The 17943-nt window shown below is 42.2% G+C and overlaps 1 protein-coding gene across 1 annotated transcript in view; it reads left to right on the forward strand.

The window, feature by feature from the left end:
• The first annotated feature begins 770 nt into the window (after positions 1 to 770).
• Positions 771 to 17943, forward strand: part of CASTOR2 (cytosolic arginine sensor for mTORC1 subunit 2) — a 124208-nt gene continuing 107035 nt past the window's right edge. Inside the window, exon 1 of the mRNA XM_005439818.4 lies at positions 771 to 1179. Coding sequence (XP_005439875.1) covers positions 1067 to 1179 — 113 coding nt within the window. The 5' untranslated portion in view covers positions 771 to 1066. The remainder of the gene's footprint in view (positions 1180 to 17943) is intronic.

Genomic DNA, 17943 nt, shown 5'->3' on the forward strand with positions numbered 1-17943 from the left:
TTTGTCTGTGCGGTGTCAGTGAGGCTTGTGCAGAGGAGCCGGTGCTACAAACAGCGTGGCTGGGGCCAGTATCTTGGGGCTAGCCCCATGGCAGTCCCGGTGGCGGAGCAGCCCCCATTTCTGGGGTGCTGGTTAGAAGGTCTGTCCATTCCTACCTCCCTTTCAGCCTCCTTGTGTTGAGGAGCCGGGTGAGGGCTGGGATGAACAGGCCATTCATCCTCCCACTGTTACCAGCTGCCAGATGGACAAGGCTGTTTTTATGTTCTTAACAACTGTGATTTTACCTCTGTAACACTTCCATGCGAAGTGAGGGGTTTTTCCTCTTTATTTTTGCTGCACAGGGCAATAGAGGAGGACTCCCAGTCTGCCACGTAAAAGGATAAACAGGGTAAGGCTTGAGCATTTCCTTATTGTTAATGAGAACTTTTGAAGTTCTCCTTTCTGCTGGTTTTTGGTTGTCAAAAATTTTCCAGCTGCCCAACGTGCCTCCCTTCCCCGAGTCGAACGATAATGAAAATTCAACAAAACAAAGGTCGGGCGCTCACAAGGATTTATTACAAATTTCCTTTTTTTTTTTTCCTTTTTTTTTTCTTAATGACCGGTCAGAACCGTAGCCGAGGGGAGAGGCGGTGCGGGGGTGCCCGGGCCCCCGCCCCCGGGCCGGGCCGGGCAGGGCGGGCGCCCCGGTGCCGTCCGGCGGCGGCGCGGACTCCAAGGCCCGGCATGCGGCGGGGCGGCGCGCAGGCGCGCTGGGCCGGGCTTGAGTGGCAAGTTGTTTGTTCCAGCGAGCACCAGCTGCTCGGCACTCCGGGCTCCGCTGCCTCCCTGCCCGGCTCCGCTCCGCGCCCCGCCGGCCTCCCCCGCCGGGCCAACTTTTGCACCCTCTGCTCCTTCATCCCGCCCCTCCCCGCCCCCGGAGCCGGGAAGGGGGAGAAGGAGCCAGGGAGAGGGGGGGGGGAAAAAAAAAAAAAAGGCACCGACAATAACAGCCCCCCTCCCCCTCCCCATTCAAAAACACAAAATAAACCCCAGGGATAGATGAACTACAAATGAGAAAGAGGAAAAGATGGAACTGCACATCCTAGAGCACAGGCTCAGAGTGGCCAGCATAGCCAAGGAGAGCATCCAGTTGTTTACCTATGGATTAATCAAACTTGCTTTCCTGTCCTCCAAGACGAGGTAGGTGCTGGGGCAGGGGCAGCGCGGGGGCTGGGGGCGCCCTCCTTGCAGGGGGACAGGGTGCTGGGGGGCACCCTCCTTACGAGGGGGCAGGGTGTTGGGGGCCTAACCTCCCTGCTACGAGGGGGCTGGGAGGGCACCCTCCTTCGTGCAGCAGGGCAGGGTGCTGGAGTAGGGGGCACCCTCCGTCCCGGGGTGGGGGGTACCTTCCTTGCAAGGGGGCAGGGCAGCCTTCTCCTTGAAAGGGGGTGGGTTAATGGGGGGCGGGGGGCGCCCTCCTTCTTGAAGAAAACCAGGGTCCTGGGATGGAGGACACTCCTCCTTGCAAGGGAGCAGAGTCGTGGGGTGAGAGGCGCTCTTCTTGCAAGGGGGCAGGGTGTTGGGCTGGGGGCACCCTCCTTGCAAGGGAGCCCTTCCTGCCAGGGGGCAGGGTGCTGGAGTCGGGGGGACGTCCCCCTTGTAAAGGGGAAAGGTGCTGGGGTGCGTGAGGGCACCCTTCTTGCAAGAAGTCAGGGTGCTGGGGAGAGGGGGGCACTCTCCTCGCCAGAGGACAGGGGGTTTGGGGGTGAGGGGCGATATCTGGGTCTTCCCTGCGCTCCACCCCCCCATCCCAAGACTGGGAGATGGTGGTGGGGGTCAGCGCTGGAGTTTGGGGTCCCCCCGTGAGGTTTTCGGGCAGACCCCGTGAGGCTCCTGCCGCCTGCCCGGGCGCTGCGCTCTGCAAGGAGCGGATGAATGAAAACAGGTGGGGGCCGCGGGGGGCGGCCGGGGCCGGCTGGGGGCGACCACCGGACAACAAAGGCAACAACAGCAACCAGAGGAGGAGGAGGAGTGGTGGTGGTTTCTTTTTTTTTTCCCCTCTCCCCAACCTTCCCCCCCCCCTTCCCCCGGGTTGTTGTTCGTTGCAGCACTTACTGAAAGAATCATCTTTCAGTGTTTGTTTTAAAAGGTGCTTTTTCAGTGCTGCCAGATTAGGAGGACGGTGGGCAATGCATGCTTTGCATTTGGTTCTCTTTAAAAATTGTGGTATTGAGTAATATGCATTGTGATAGCTTTCGGGGAGAAGAAAAACAACAACCGTAGTGGAAGGCACTGTGAGAAATTATTATTTTTTTTTTTTTTTAGGGCAAGGAAAAAAATACTCTGGCCGGTTTATTGAATGTGTATAAGCTGCCTAGGCCTTTCTCAGCAAAATGACTGGAATTGCAATTGCATGTTCTTGTGTCTTCACTTAGCTTGTTGACTTTGCTCTATTCAGAAAGAGGAATGGGAATGTAAATAACACAAGTCAAACTCTTCTTGTTTTTCCAGACTGATAATTAGTATTTCAGTTTTCTCCCCAGATTCATCTTGGATAGCATTCTTGTATGAAGGTGGGAAATTTTCTTTGGCAGTAGGAAAATAATAAATAGATAATAAATTTGCTTTTTATTTCTTAAGTTGTTTTATTCCAAGCTGTAATTCAATCCTCTCTCTGCGATAATGCTTACGGATGAATGGACCTATTTGTGGTGTAATTTGATTACAGTCCCTTATCTTGCAGTTAAACTTCATGCATTGAAATTTCACTCTGATTTGGGGCTCATCCCATTTGGCTCACCACTAACGTTGTTTGCAGTGTAAAGTATATCAGCACCTTGTTTACTGCTGTCCCTGAATACTCAACAGGGCATTAAAGACTCTTCAATCTTAAATTTCTATTTTTAATGTGTTGTTGCATTATAATTGAAAGTGGTTGCTGATTTTTTTTTGAGGCGTTGTTGCTCCCCCTCCCATGCTTAAAATGTCACTGTTAACGTCAACAGTGAAATCTTTAAATCTGTCACTCCTAATGCATAGGCTGGGTTTTGGTGAGTTTTTTCTTTTTTATTTTTTTATTTTTTTAAGTTCAGGTGTGAACCTGTTGTCTCTTTGTTTCATATTTTCAACATTAGAGAGTTGTGAAAGGGTAAGGGCAGTAAGAGAAGCCCTTTGGGGTGTCATACCTTGTCCTGCATTTGGGTGCAGCACTTGTCAGTTTGGTATGGCTGCTGGTTACTGTGGTGTCTGGCCCCTTCCATGCACAGTGAGTATCAGTAATCTTTCCCTAGCTTTCATGGAATCTCACAGGTCAGGAACAAAAAACCTGTTTGTGAAAAGGCTTGTTGGCATGGGAAAGTTCTATTTGTTTCCATTTTGTTTGTTTTGTTGTTTTTGCAGATAGTAGAGATGCAGGGGAGAGAAAAGGAAGCTTGTTTGTGTCATTAAGACAACTGACAGTACTGAAACATAGCTTTCTCCTGTGTGCTTTTTTACATGCCCTGAGGCAAACAAGGTCCCTGCCCCACAGACCTCCTGCTCTGATGAACACCATGTGTTTGAAGAAGGTGAGGGTCTCTGGGAGATGTGACTCCATCAATTTATGATCCCACTGTTTCTTTTTCCTCCTCTTTTAAGAAGTGAATGTGCCCAGGAGACAACTTTTTTTATGGTTGCAAGACAAATCTCCCCTCCCAACCATCCCATCTGAAAAGGACCACTTTAGGGTTGAAAGGGGAAGGTGGCCTACATCCCTGCTCATCTTTTCTGATGAGAAAACAAACATGCCAGTTACTTATACCACCTACATTTTTCCCAGTAAGACTTTAAACAGAGGTTTTTACCTGTGCTGCAAGGCTGCCAGTAACAAATGATTTGTTGGACAGATGTGATTCAAAGAGGTGGCAATGACATCATCAGTATCCTTATGTTAGTCATGCAAGAAACTACAATTTTTACATAGGTTCCTCTGAGAAGTGATCTGGAGGGAGTATTGGAATCTCTTTCATGTTCTCATACACCAGGGAAAAGGGCTGGAACAATTTTTTAAATCCTCTATGTCTTCCTCTTGGGAAGAAAAAGTAACAAATCTCCTTCTTTATTTGGCCTTTTGCCACTTTTAGTCTGCCCTTGTTCCTGACATGAGTCTTTTAATTTAGCTTCTGTTACGATAGCAGTATTTTTTTGAACAAAGAACAGCAATTTTGGAACTATTCCGATGGCCACAAGCAAGAAAGCAGTTAACGAGGTGAAGAGGTGAGACCAGTAGTGAATAAAACGGTGGGCTGAACTAAGCTGAAAGAAAAACACTATTAATCATAACTCTAAGTTAGGCATGAGGTATTTTATGCGAAGTTACATTATAGACAGGTAGTCCAGAAATAAATAACAGTGAAACTCCTAAGCAGTTACACTGAGCAATGTGCTTTTGATACTCTGCTTGTGTAGGTAAGTGCAGACCTATTGATTTCAACTGAGCTCTGTCAGGCACCTTAGTGGAGGATCAGATTGTGCAGTTTTTACTTGCACGCTGAAGATTTGCGTGTGTCTGATCTTTTTCCTCTTGCTGCATTCATCATCCTAGTGTTTCACTGATTGTGATGTGTCCATATTTAAGAGTTCCCTGGTGCCAAGGATCTTCACCTATTCAGAAGGCGTGCCACGTGTTTATGTATGTAAATACAACAACTGTGCCTTGTTTTAGCATGGCATCCTTTTTCTTTTGTACATGCCTCTGTAAATGTTAGTTCTCTGGGGCAGAGAACCGTGCTTACCTGTAAGCGTACACCTTCAGCTCCCTGTGTGCTGCAAAAAGAACAGCTTTTCTCCCAGCAGAATTAAGTTTCTCTGCTTCCTTGGTTAGTTAAACCATCTCATACTGTTGGATGATGTGCCACAAGTAACCTGCTTTGAGGACTTGATAGACATACTAATGTGCTGTTACATTCCTGTCTTGATTTCTTTTCCCTAATTGCAAAATATTTTTAACTGTGTCTCCTTTTACTGCATAGGAATTAAATCTGAATGGAGGGGGAGGAAGGACAGTCTTGGATAGCGCTTGCACTGAGCCACCAGTGCATGCAATAGGGAGAGGGAAGCTGAGCTCGACCTTGTCTTTTGAGCGTATATAAAAATATATGGAGAGTTTAAGTCTTGGAGAACAAAGTAGGGTCAAGGTTCTTCCAAGCACTGTATCTGTATAATGTAATTAGCCTGATTTCTGGGTAATGCTTTGGTAGACCCGTGAACATCTGGAGTCAATGAGTTAACAAGCAGACTTTCCTCTCTGTTCTGGTACCTAATAGAAAGATTTGGTGGTAAATGGTGAAGTAAAGTAATTGAGAGAGAGAGAGGTATTATTTAAATTCTAAGGCTATTAAATTATAACAAGGATGAAGTTGAGAGGTTAGTTTGTTTACAGGGCTGGGTGGTTAAAGTAATTGTAGGTCACATCTAGCATCGCAAATTTTAAAATGTCTAACAGAGTTTTCTGGAGCTGTTCATTTTGAGATGGTTGTTATTTCAGCATGCTGAAGAGGAGGACCAAGTTCTGCACGTGTAAAGGATGAGACCTTGGTCACAGAAGTATTTAGGGCAGCCATTCCAAAAGCATCTGTCAGTCTGGTTTCTTTTCTAAGATGCTCAGGTCTTCTTCTGGAGGTGCAGTTTGTGTATATTGGCGACTTGAAGCAGAATTACAGGCACTTTGCAAGCTTGCAGGTTTTGCACTAAATACCGAAGGCTGGCTGTGCAAGTGAGATGCTTCCCAGAGAAGCTGGGTAAGGTGGAAGAGCCAGGCTGGGCTCTGTCCCATGTTTGATGCTGCTTGCATGCAGCTTCTACCATGGGATGCTCAGAGGCAGCAGGTATTGGAGTGTAAAGGTGCTTAAATATATTCATTCTTCTAAAAATGTAGCAAGAAGTGAACAATGATAAACTGTATAGAAAAAGACCTGGATTTTCTTTGGTCTTTGAACAAAAAATGAAGCTAGGTTTGTTATCTTTACCAAGTTTGTTGTGATATATTTGATAATATCTTCATTTTGCATAGTAATAATTGACACTTCTGGTTATGAGCAGTGTGTTGTTGCTATTAATGTGTTTCTTATTCCCTGATCGCTTGTTTTCTGTCTAGGTGTCCTGAAAGTGGAGATACTGTAATAAAAGGTCTATTTTGGATTTCAGAGCATAATGGGACAAGCAAGTGCTTAAAATGTATCTATGCACCATTGGAGGACATTCAAGAGATCAGTGGTCTGTTTCCTTTGGTATGAATGCGGACAAACAAATGCCATTTATGCCTTTATATGAAATACAGATTGGTCTGCAACATTGGGTGATCATCTGGCAAACACAAGTTGCTCTTGTTGTTAAATCCCTTTTTTTTTTTTTTTTTTTTTTTTCCTTGGCTGCTTCTGCCATCCTGTATGTCCGAAGAAGACCGCTGAATGAAAGGTTTTGCAAGTTACAAGACAATATTTACTCATATAAAACAGGTTGCTCATGTTTTCTTAAAGTGTGGCAAAAATTCCCAAATGCCTTGGTATTTCTTTTTTCTTATTTTTTTCTGGGGGTGTATGTGTGTGTGATATCTGAGGTTTGGGGACTTCATTTTTAGTCTGATATGGTGTCCATCTGTTACAGAAGGACTGAGTGCTGATGTCCAGGCACCACAGGAGGCTGGAGGGAGGGGAAGCCTCATGGCTAAAGCCTCCTGCCTGCCCTTCCCCAAAGCACTTTGCCTTCTTGTTTGCATTGCCACGTGCGTGTATGGTGCTGAACTTGCTGGTGGATATTCAGGATGAGTAAGAGCTAGTGAGAATCAGATAAATGAGAAGGGGAGAGAATAGAAGTTACTGGTTTGAGCTAAAGAAGGACATAAGCTATTTAATTGTAAATGCCATCAATTTGTGTTCAGGCCTGCTGGGTGTTTCAGCTGCTACTGGGCGTTTCAGCTGCTACTGGGCTGTGAGAACATTCTGCGGTGTTTTAATACATTAAACCTTGGAAAGAGCAGGTTTCCTTCCTGATGGTCTCTTACTGTTTATCTACAAATGTTATTATTTCCCTTTCTTTTCTGCTTCTGGCACACGGGCTGACCAAGGGGGCACTGCTGCCTGGCAGTCCTGTCCTGCAGTCCTCAACCTGCCATGTGGTCCCATCCGGCTAAGGCTGGTGCCAAGTCAGAAGCTGACAGGAGTGCTTAGAAACTAAATGAGATTGAGAAGGTGAAACAGAAGTACTGGGTCAAACCCACAGTGTAGTACTGGGGAGCACTGTGTGCTGGAGAAATGCTGGTTTAGATGTTGGATGTTTTAACAGGGCTGTCGATTTTTTTTTTCTTAATTAAAGATATTTTTTTCTTCTTTCTGTCTGAACTTGGAAATTTGGCTTTTAAATAAATACCTGGCTGTAGTGTGTAGTGGACTGGTGGTTCTTCCTTATTTTGAATGCTGTTTCCATCCACTGGCAGAGCTGCTGCATAATTGTAATGCATTAAGGTATATGTATTAAGGTATATATATATGTATATAATGTATTAAGGTATAACACCAGTGATGTAAAGGAAACAACACTGGTGCCCGCTGATGCTGAGCTGAGAAATAAGAGGAAAAAAAATTTTTTTTTTGCCATGTAATTCATTAAATATCCCTTCAGATGAATATTCGTTTATTACTTTCAGATGAAAGTCAATATTTAAATGAAAAATGTGGCTTTTATTAGTTCCTAGATGGCTCCTCCTGCAAGCTGGGTGCTCTTACGCTTCAGCAGTAGAGCAAATGTATTGCAGGTCTGTTAAGGAAAAGTATGACTTGTGCATTCGTCATCAAGAAATAACAGCTGAGTTGTTCATAAACACAATAGTTTGAATCCACAGGCTACTTTTTCCACTGAGTTATAACTTAAATTAGGCTCCATTTGATGGCTGGAACTATTTGACAATACCTTGTTTGTGCTCTATAAATATGTAAATCTTTCCACTTAATTATTCTCCTTTTTTTAAATCTGTTGAGCACATTACCTCATTTATTTAATACACAACTCCTTAATCGTCCTGCATGTTTCAATGTTTTAATGTATTTGGACAAGGGCTACAGTTTCTTTTTTCAGAGGAAACAGTGCAGATTTGTTCTTTTGTTTACTGCCAACTCCAGAGTAAACTCGAGCTCTGATCTGCTGATAGCTGAAGGCTGGTAAAGGAAGAATTATACAACAGGAATGTGAGGAAATAACTCCATTCATTGCAGTTCAGAATCAACAGAGCAAAGCCTGTAAGTTGCAGTTATAATTTCAAAGTTAAAAGATCTCTCCTCCCCCCAAGCTCAGCTTGGTTTTGTGTAGATAACTATAAGATGTATTTGTTAAGAGAGAAAAGAACAGACAAAAATATTTTATTATGGCACCAAAGGAGTAGAGATTGATTAAGCCTGTTTTGTGACTGTACAACCCCGTGTTGGTTTCAGACGTACTGCACAAAGTTTTACTGTGCTGACCATGGAAACAGAGAATCTGATCTCTCTTTTTGTGGTCTGATGTATAATAAACATTTTGTACTGGTTGATAAAGTTTTATTTTCACATCCAAAGAAAAGCAGTGAATGCCTAAACTTCCTCACCAACCAGAACTGACTTTTTTACTTTGGTCTGTTAAATGTGCTTTACTAGAGATTAAAATAAAAAGCCTACTTCTGAACTACTACCTGCTTTAGAAGGCTCACAGCAGTAATGCTGAGATATCAGTTGCTATTTAGCACAAAGCTGGCAAATGGAAAAGAGAAGTGGTGAATTTGCTTGGTGGCAGCAAACCATTTGTTAATCTTTTGGGGACTTCTGAGGTACGCTTTTCTGGGGATGTCTCAGCAGGCAAAGTGATATTTTTTTTTCAGACCTTTGCAGTCCAATTAAGTTTTGTCAACGTGATGGAATAGATGTTTTTAAGAGAACTTGTGCTACTTATTGGGCAGTAATTGTAGGAAGATGTAGGCTGTTATTGGTGGTAGGCTGTCCTTGACCTAAATTCTTTCAATACAAATTGTTTATAAGTAGGAACCCAACCTTCTTGTAAGTGTGGATGCATTTTGATCAAGATATAACTGTAAAGGAAAAGTTCATTTTCTTTGCCTGCAAAATTTTAGGGTCCTTGTTACAGAGGATACTGAAGATGTCATAAAGTGTTGCAAGCTACACTGCTTAAGTTTACAGTAAAATGCAACCTTTAAGTTTTAGGTAAAGTGTTCAAATAGGTGAATTAAATTGATACTGGGTGAATTTCTAAAGCTGGGAGGGGACAACTTACAAGTTTTGACGTGGATAGAACAGTTAAAACATAGGTGTGACTCCCCCTGTGTGTCTCTGTTCAGGTTTTTTAGAAATGTTATGTGTCAGAGAATCTGGGTAATGATATGTACTGTTTTTAGTAATTCTTGCATATTTATCCTAATTCTGTGGTGGAAAGATCAGTATTCAACCCTTTATTATGCCACACATGTATCCTGTTCTACAGGGTGAGTTGGTTGAAGTTGACAAGTCAGGGACCTTGATTGAAATGGCCCATGTTAATCTTGTTTAACATTTGTAGTTTTTATTTCTTTTCCTAAAGAAAGAGTGACTCTTCGCTTTTGATAACCTCTAAGGCACTCACTTGCAAATAAATGTAGTCGTGTCAGAAAGAAAAAAAGGTTGTTCTTAATAATGAGAAGGATATACTTTGTATGCATCTAAGCAACTGTATACATTTACATAGATTTACTTAGTCTTTATGCTTTTTTGAAAATGATGGATGACTTATTACATGATTAATCTTTCAGTTGTGATCTTTGTCAAGCTGCTTTTGGGTGGAAATTGGAGTTAGATTGTAACATGGAAAACAAACATTTTCATTTGCTTTTTTAAAACTAATAAGTAATATTAAATGTGCTGAGTATTTAGGAACTAAATAATCTCACCTATCTTGTGTTTATAACTAACCAGTGTAATGTGACCTGTACTAAACAAATGAAACTGATGGTGATTTGAGACTATGCTTGTCAAGGCATTGGAGCTAGTAGATCTCCCATACCTACTTCTTGTTTGCAGTCTGGAAAGAAAAAAACCAAGCCCACAAAAAAAAACCCCAACACCCCCCACCCCACCCCCCACCCCAAAACACAAACCCCAGGTTTACTTGCTTTTTCAGTTCCTAATTTGTTTCTCAACCTGGGATGAACTAGTGATCACTCTGAACGAAACTGAGTTATTTGAAATGAGGAAAATATTCTCCCTTCTTGCAGAAGATGCTGTTGCTGTCAAAATCTGCTTTATCGCATAAATGGACTGGTTCCAGTTGCTTTGTCACCTATTTCTCCTCAATTAACTTGTTTAATTTGCTTTGTAGTTTCAGCAGCAAACTTACTTCTTTTGCTAACTGGTTTTTAAAATACGTTGTTTCCACCTAAGATGCCATCACTCCAAAAATGATTTCAGGTATCTTTAAATCAGGTTAGCTAATGTTAAGATAAAATAGTGCTTTTAATTGTTTTCACATTCAGACTACTTGGTTGCAAAAGGGAAATGTTGAATTAACCCGTCTCTCACCTCTGCTGGGGTAAGTTTAGGACAGTTTATGACATACTGAGATGATGTGTTTTAAGTTGCATGTTATTACCCATTTGGCATTTTCATAAGCTGAGCAGAGTTTTAATGTGCGTGGCTTGTTTGCATCTGCTGAGCTAGCAAGGTGTGAAACCATAGACTTGTGGCTCATTCTCTCCTGAGCTTACTGCAGGTTTTAGACTAGTTAGTGAATGGTTTTCTGCACTGAGTGGTGGGACTGTTCCTTACAGTATTTCCTTTTTACGCACTAAGGGGACACAAATTGAGATAGAGTTTTATTTTTGTTAAGAGGTCTTTTTTCAGGCAAGTCTTGGCAGTGCAGACAGTCTATAGCAATTTCTGTGCAAATGAAATTAATATATTATTCTGGAAAATAAAATGGATTTGAGTTACCTGCTTTGCAGGCAAGGTAATGGTAGTTACAAGTGTACAAAACAACTGGATTCCTGAAGAACAGAGCATCATTTTTGACACGGATTTATTTTTTTTTTTTTTAAATGATTGCTTGCTTTTCAGTATTTCTGGCATACAGGTGTAGTAATATTTTGATGGGTGCCAGGAATCACTTCGCTAGACCAGTAGAATTCTGGCTGAGCACGGAGGAGGATAGCAAGAATTAAGCTTGACCAAAGCAGGCTTTATGGTTTTCTGGAGGGAAGCAATGAGGGGGAGAGGAAGACGAACAGAAGATGACAAAGGATAGGATTGGTCCCGTGAATGATCGTGGATGTCTCATAGCTAGACAGGAGCCTCATGTGGGACTTCGACAGTCAGTGCTGTAGCAGAGCCTTAACCATTTTGTGTTGTTTTCACTCTAAGCCTGGTACCATGCTGTCATCACAAAATTAGAAAGTAGCAAATCCTCACAGAACAGCCGAGGTTGAGAAGGATCTCTGAAGATAATCTAGCCCAACCCCCTGACTCAAGGCAGAGTCAACAAGAGCAGCCTGCTCAGGATTTTGTCCAGTTGGATCTTGTACTTAAAGCTGTGCATGGTGCATTGCTCTCTTCTGTGGTAACATGTGGTTGACCTTGTAATGCTTTGCTCCATTTAGTGTTCCTTTCCACATAGCATTATAATTTATGATTTAATGTCTCATTTAAACAGGACAAAGTGGTTTTTGAACGTAAGAGTGGGCTTGTACAACCTCTCAGTTTTGGGGAGATCTGTTGGTATGGAGGAGAAACTGTCTGCTGCAGTAATTTGTTGGTCCTTTATGTTTGTTTGTAAGCATTTCATGAGAAACTGCTTCTTGGCTGTAAATTGAAAAACTGGAAACTAGAAACCAAAACATTCCATAGCTGGGTAAGAGTAAAGCTTGCCTTTTGTACTAGTGCAGACAGCTGAATTACAATTTATAACTGTTAGGTGGATGTATAAGACTAATGAAGCTACTTCTACCCAAGCCCTCTACGCAGGATTTTTACTTATGTCCTTGACATAAGTAAGGGAGTCCCAATGTTACTTGGTTTGACTTTAATGTACAATATTGTGTAGTGGAAATGCCCTGCAGGACAAGTTGTGCTTTGGTTATTGTACGGTTTCTGAAATCCTACTGTAATAGTGGTCACGCGTTGAAACCACCCTGTATGAAAGAGTTTCCTCTGTAGTCCTTGTATTAGTATGAAGTTACTCCAAGGCCCTGTATTTCTGAGAGGTTCTCGTAATTCCTGTATGTACAGTCATTTTGTTGGCTTTATGCCTTGTCACATTACCCATCACAGTGCTGTAAGCCAGGGGCTGCTGAGGCTTCACCCGAGGACAGGCACTCTGTGTTGTATGTGTGGAAAGCCTTGTGTCTGAGGAAGGATAAAAGTCTCCAAGGGAAGGGTTTGTGTCAAATCACCAAGCTATCCCCTGGTAGCTCGTACACTGTGACAGGCCAGAAATACTTTTCGTTTGCACAGGAGTGTGAAATCAGCCTGGAATGACTAATATAAAAGGACTTTGTGTATCCTGTACCCATTTGAATGGCTTTGTTCATTCAGTTGGTGGTTGAATTGTAATCTTAGGCAATGATTTAAATATGAAGTAGTCCCAAAACAATATGGTTATCTATTAGCTTTTAATGATCCTGTGAAGCAGTGTGTTTTGAATTGATAGTTCATTGTAAAGGTGATAATGACCTAATTATTGGTGAAAAAAACTCAGAAATAAAGTCAGAAATTATAAACAGTGTGTGCAGATATGTGTAAATACTTCATGTAGAATTTGTGTCCTTTTGAGATGTACATGAGCATATGCTTGAAATTAATTTTTTTTCTATGTTTATAGTATATCACTGATACTTTAAACTGATACAACCTTGGCTGTTAATCCATGTTTGATAGCCTTCCATGGCATGTTAACTGCTGTTTATCTCCTTTTGAGTTTCCTACTGACTGGAACATAGCCGTGCATTTTTCTTATGGATTTGTAGATGGCCACAGTACTTAAAACTGTGTACTGGCTCGATCTTTAGGTGCAGTCTCTGTTGGCTGGAAAACTGAGGGTGTAGCTGGAGGATCATAGCAAAGCAGTTGATGAAATTCATGGCCCTGAGTCAACAGTTCCCACCTCCAGTGTTGTGGAAGTTGCTGTTAACTTGGTGAGTGTGATCCAAGTTGAGGAGGAGAAAACATCCAAATACAAACAAGCAAAGCAAAGCAAACCAAAAAAATCCTAAACCCCACCCACCCACTAAAACCCCCACACCTTTGAAACCAAATTGTTTTGGTTATGTTTATGACACAGGCTCACAGGCAGTTGCTCTAGAGCAGCTATGGGATGGTTAATTTCAGAGTTGGAATGGAAATGATTGACGACTTAACCTTTCTTTACTGCCCAGGAGAATGGTCAGATGATTAGATCTTGTTGTAAGGATAGAAATAATTTATTTGTAGAGCTATGAGCTATGTGACTAGCAAGTGTTAACATTTTTTCAAAACTATATGGCAGGCTTATCCTATATGATTACTGGTATCGTATTTTTAATATTATATTTGCTCATTTTGTGGTTTTAATTCCAGTGGCAAGGGTTTTCCCCTTTTACTTGGGTTTGAAAAAGCTTAGTGACAGGAATAGAACCGTTCATGGATTCCAAATAGAGTGGTACTTTTTCCTTGGCTTGTTTAAACATATTACTGATTATATATTCCTTGCAGGATCAGCACAGAGAAAAGGACAATGAAAGAATTTCATGGTGCTCCTTCAGTGAGTCTTACATAAAACAAAGTTTAAAATGAATTAGGACCTACCTTTTAAGCACTTGTCAAATGTTCTCAGTGTCAGGTTTTCTTCCCACTTAATGTTCACTTTATATCAATCTAATGTGAGGTACATGATAATATTTTCAGAATCACCTAAGTTCCACTTAAAAAAAAAAACGACTTGAGCACTTGGCACCCAAGGCTCATTGGAAGCCAATGGGGCTTACACTCTGAAATGTCTGTTGCTGTTGGAGGGGAGGACACTTAGGGGTTTTAAAAATTCTGCTTCTTGGACAGACTGGCTGACAACATTCAGGACAAGAGCATGGTAAAAATGCATGAAAGGGAGGGGAGGCTTAGTGTGACTGTTCGCGCTGGCAAGAGTGAAGATATGTTTTTGAGAACTAGTTTAGGGAATTTAAATGGAGGTCTCTGTTCTTCTCTCTTCACATAACCAGGTGGGTTGGGGACCCAGTTTGCTGTCTTTCTCCAGTGGTACGGCACGGGGTCCCTGCGTGCCCCACTGCGCAGCAGTAATCCTGCAGTCACCAGCCCCTGTGCTCTGGGATCACCCATTACAGCCTGTACTGGCTGCACCTTGGAGAGGCAGGGAGATGCTGCTGAATTCCTTTGCAGAGGAAGAAACTGAGGCACGTAGGAGGGTGAGTGGCTTATCCATCTCCCAAAGCAGGTCTTCAGTAGGACCTGACTTGTATTTTTCAGGTCCTGCATCATCTCCACCACTACAAGTGCTTTTTTTGGTAGCACAAATGAAGGCCATGTTTTGAGTCCATGTTTGTATTAGCCACTTGAAATCCTTGTCATCCAGCTACTACCTTCTTTTTCTTTTGCCTTTTCTGTTCATAGTTTTTGTAGGGTCATTAGTGGAGGTGTGCTCTGTCGTCTTTGCTTATACTTTGTGGGAGAAATGTGAGCTGAAAGATGTCCATTTGAGCTTCCAGTAATAACAGCAGTCTTCCTGAGAGTCATAAAGAAAACAACGAGCAATGTACTAGTATGTATGTGTGGCTTTTTAATATGCATAAATGCACATATGTATGTATGTAATATATATATATGGGTATATAGGTGTCATTCCAAAGTTGGAGCACTCTTGAAATGGAAATTGCCAGAGTTAGGAACGAGAGGTAGCTCATGCCGACAAACCAAACCACATGTTTTTAGGGGCTTCAGTAGCTGTGCTTCAGGACAGAGAATGTCTCTCTTCCCCTTATCCTTCAGACGACAGCTGCCACAAAGAAGGCTGAATATGAAGAATACATTTTCACACGGCTGTATCCTGGGCGTTGGGAAGGCTCTGGAGCTCAGAACAATAGCAGAATACGGAGCTGCCAGCAGGCAGTCTGAGTGGACAAGTATAATCATGCACCACTCAGCTTTCAAGGAAATTGCAGTTAGTGCACTGACTTGCTCATAATAGTGATGCATTGTTTAGCTTAATAACTTATCAGCTCTCCAGGAATCAGCTAGTGATCACTGTCATCATACACTGCTAATCATTCTGTTCTCAAATTGTCCCAAGATGAACTAAGGACCTGTCACATCACATATTAAACTGGCAAACTGAGTGCACTATAATTTTTTTTAAGCTAGAAGGAACAATATTGCCCACCTTTTTTGTTCTCTTGTTTTGTCATTATCTTTATCATACGTAATTGTGCATGTAGGTTTTTTTAAATGTCAGCTTGAAAGGACATTGTCAAATTGTGTTGCGATTTTTTTTTTTTTTTTTTTACATTTGTAGAATTTTTGTTAAATTGCTATTCTTTGTGATAACTACTAGGAACTGAGTCTGAAACCTGCTTTTTGAGGAACATTTGTTTTTCATAAAGCATTTGGGGCAGAGGGGCGATTTTTTTTCCTGTGTGTTGCTTGTCTGTAGTACCTAGGCTCTTGTCAATCACTAGTAAATGTATCTTGACAATGGTCCTCTGTAGTAGTGAACAGTGATTATCTTTCTTACACAAATGTGGAACTTGGGCATGGGAAAACTGAGTGATTTACCCACAGGTATGCGGGGAGCTGTGGAAGAACAAGGAGGAGAAGCAAGCTGGTTTGAGTCCTGATCCCAGTAGGCCATATATCCTTGCTGAATGCATGCTGGCTTCTTGTCAGAGGGTTATTTGTGAGCTCTGAGCTGCTAGCACTGGAGCCTTGGAGCATTTCTTCTGAAGGAAAAGTAGCCACTGATACACAAATGGATTCTACCAGATAATATATCTGGATCCGTTCTCTAAGAGGTGACGTTTTAAACTCTTCTGACTCTGCCTGTTACTGCTGCCACTGCTTACTTTTTCCTTACTAGCTGGAGAATCCAGGGACCAGGCATTGAGATCTTATTTTGCACTTCTTAGGTGCCTGATTTTGTGGCTGTGGTTGGAAAGCTAAAACTTCCTCCCTTGATACGTTACTGCTGTGTGGATTGGTATCTATAGCTTTAAACTAGGTAGCTTGGGTAAATCTGGTGCTGTAACCAGTCAAACACAGAACTTGGCACGGGCTAAGTGACCAAGTGTTTACTCTGGGTTTAGATGGACTTTTTTTGTAGTCCACGCTGGTCTGTGCTGCTACATACATGAGACCTTTCTTCATGCTCTTACAGCAACAATGGTCAGATGCCAAATAAAACCCGTTCTTGTGGAGTACTGCAAAACAGCTTTGTTTGCTAACATTCAGAAGAAACATCCTAGATCAGTGCAGACTACCAAAGCTATAGGGACACCTTTTCGTGGTCGGTGGTGCACAGATGTGCAAGTCACAGTAGGGGAGATCTGGAGATCTCCAACCTGTTCCGTACTCAGGACTGAAACGATGCGTCTGTTAAGAGGGGAGGGGGAAACAGATGGATGTGCCCAACTGAAACAAGCCTCCTTGCTGTTCTGAATAGTGCAGGCAGCTGCGGGGTAGGATCTACTGAGCTCAGGAATTGTGCAAACGATGGGTCGGGCTGTTTTTATTAGACCAGAATGAGTACACCAGGATTTAAATGAAACCCTGAGCATTTCAGTGTTTTGTCAGTTTGAGGTGTTTGCTTTGGTTTCACCTTTCCTGTGTGTCTGTCTTCAGAAAGACAATTGTATCTCTCAATTGGTGACGACTAGAATTAAAATAGGAAGGAGCCTTCTGCTGCAAGATTTATTGCCTGGCACATCTACGTTGTCTGATGAAGTGTCATCTTTCATTATGTTCTGAGAAGATGCTGCCTGACTGTGGTATCTCTGAACTGCATGAGAAAACATTTGGCCGCACCTATTCTTGTCAATTATGGCAGTATTCTTCTAACTCAAATTATAAAGGTCTTTGTGTTTAATATTGGGAAAATTTAGGTGCAGCGTCTGCTAATACACAGAAAAGATCAGGCTGTTGCAAAATGGTGGTCTATACGGAGACTTAGCTTTGCATATGCTTCAAATATATCACCTGTTTCTGGCAGCAAGAAATGTCCCCAACGTAGAGTTTCATAATAAGTACATACCTGAAGCTTACAGGTGTGGCTTTCTCTTTTCCATAGGAATGTTTCCCACTTCTCCAGGAGTTTGCCATCTTTCTTCGAAAATAATTGTTCAGGTAGTTTCCTGCTGCAAATAAGCCCTGTTTTATTGGCTCCAGTTGCTGTAAGGGCCAACAAATGGCATCCAGCCCAAACTTCAAGGTTGTACTAGTTCACTATATTTTGCATTGTACTAAGCTGAAAAGTGTTGCCAGATGAAAAAAAAAAAAAAAGGATCGAATAGACTTGAATCGGAAAACCTAAAACCGGGTATGAAATAATGCCAGTGTGTACTTTAATACAGAATAACTACTGTGTAATGATTTACCTTACTGTTTGTATTGAAGTGTAGCTGACTTGGTAGTTATGCTTGACCAGAGCTTTTCCTTGCAAGAAGTATTTATTTCTTTAGCATGTCTACAGGTACAAGAGTGGAAACTTCAATATTTGAGCCAATGATTTTGTTACAAATCTGCTTGGGATGCCCTGACAACCCAGTTCTATGCCTGGCAAAGTCAACAAGTTTCTCTCCATTGATGTCAGTGAGTTAGAGCCCAGGATGAAAAATTCATTTGAGGAGGGAATGTTTCTGCAAAATTCTGTTCAAGCAAATTGGACATCAGTATGCTTGAGGTTTCTGGGAAAATAACCCTTTTTGCTGGATGTAGCATGCAT

This window comes from Falco cherrug, chromosome 1, assembly GCF_023634085.1.
Source record: "Falco cherrug isolate bFalChe1 chromosome 1, bFalChe1.pri, whole genome shotgun sequence".
Classification (NCBI taxonomy): domain Eukaryota; kingdom Metazoa; phylum Chordata; class Aves; order Falconiformes; family Falconidae; genus Falco; species Falco cherrug.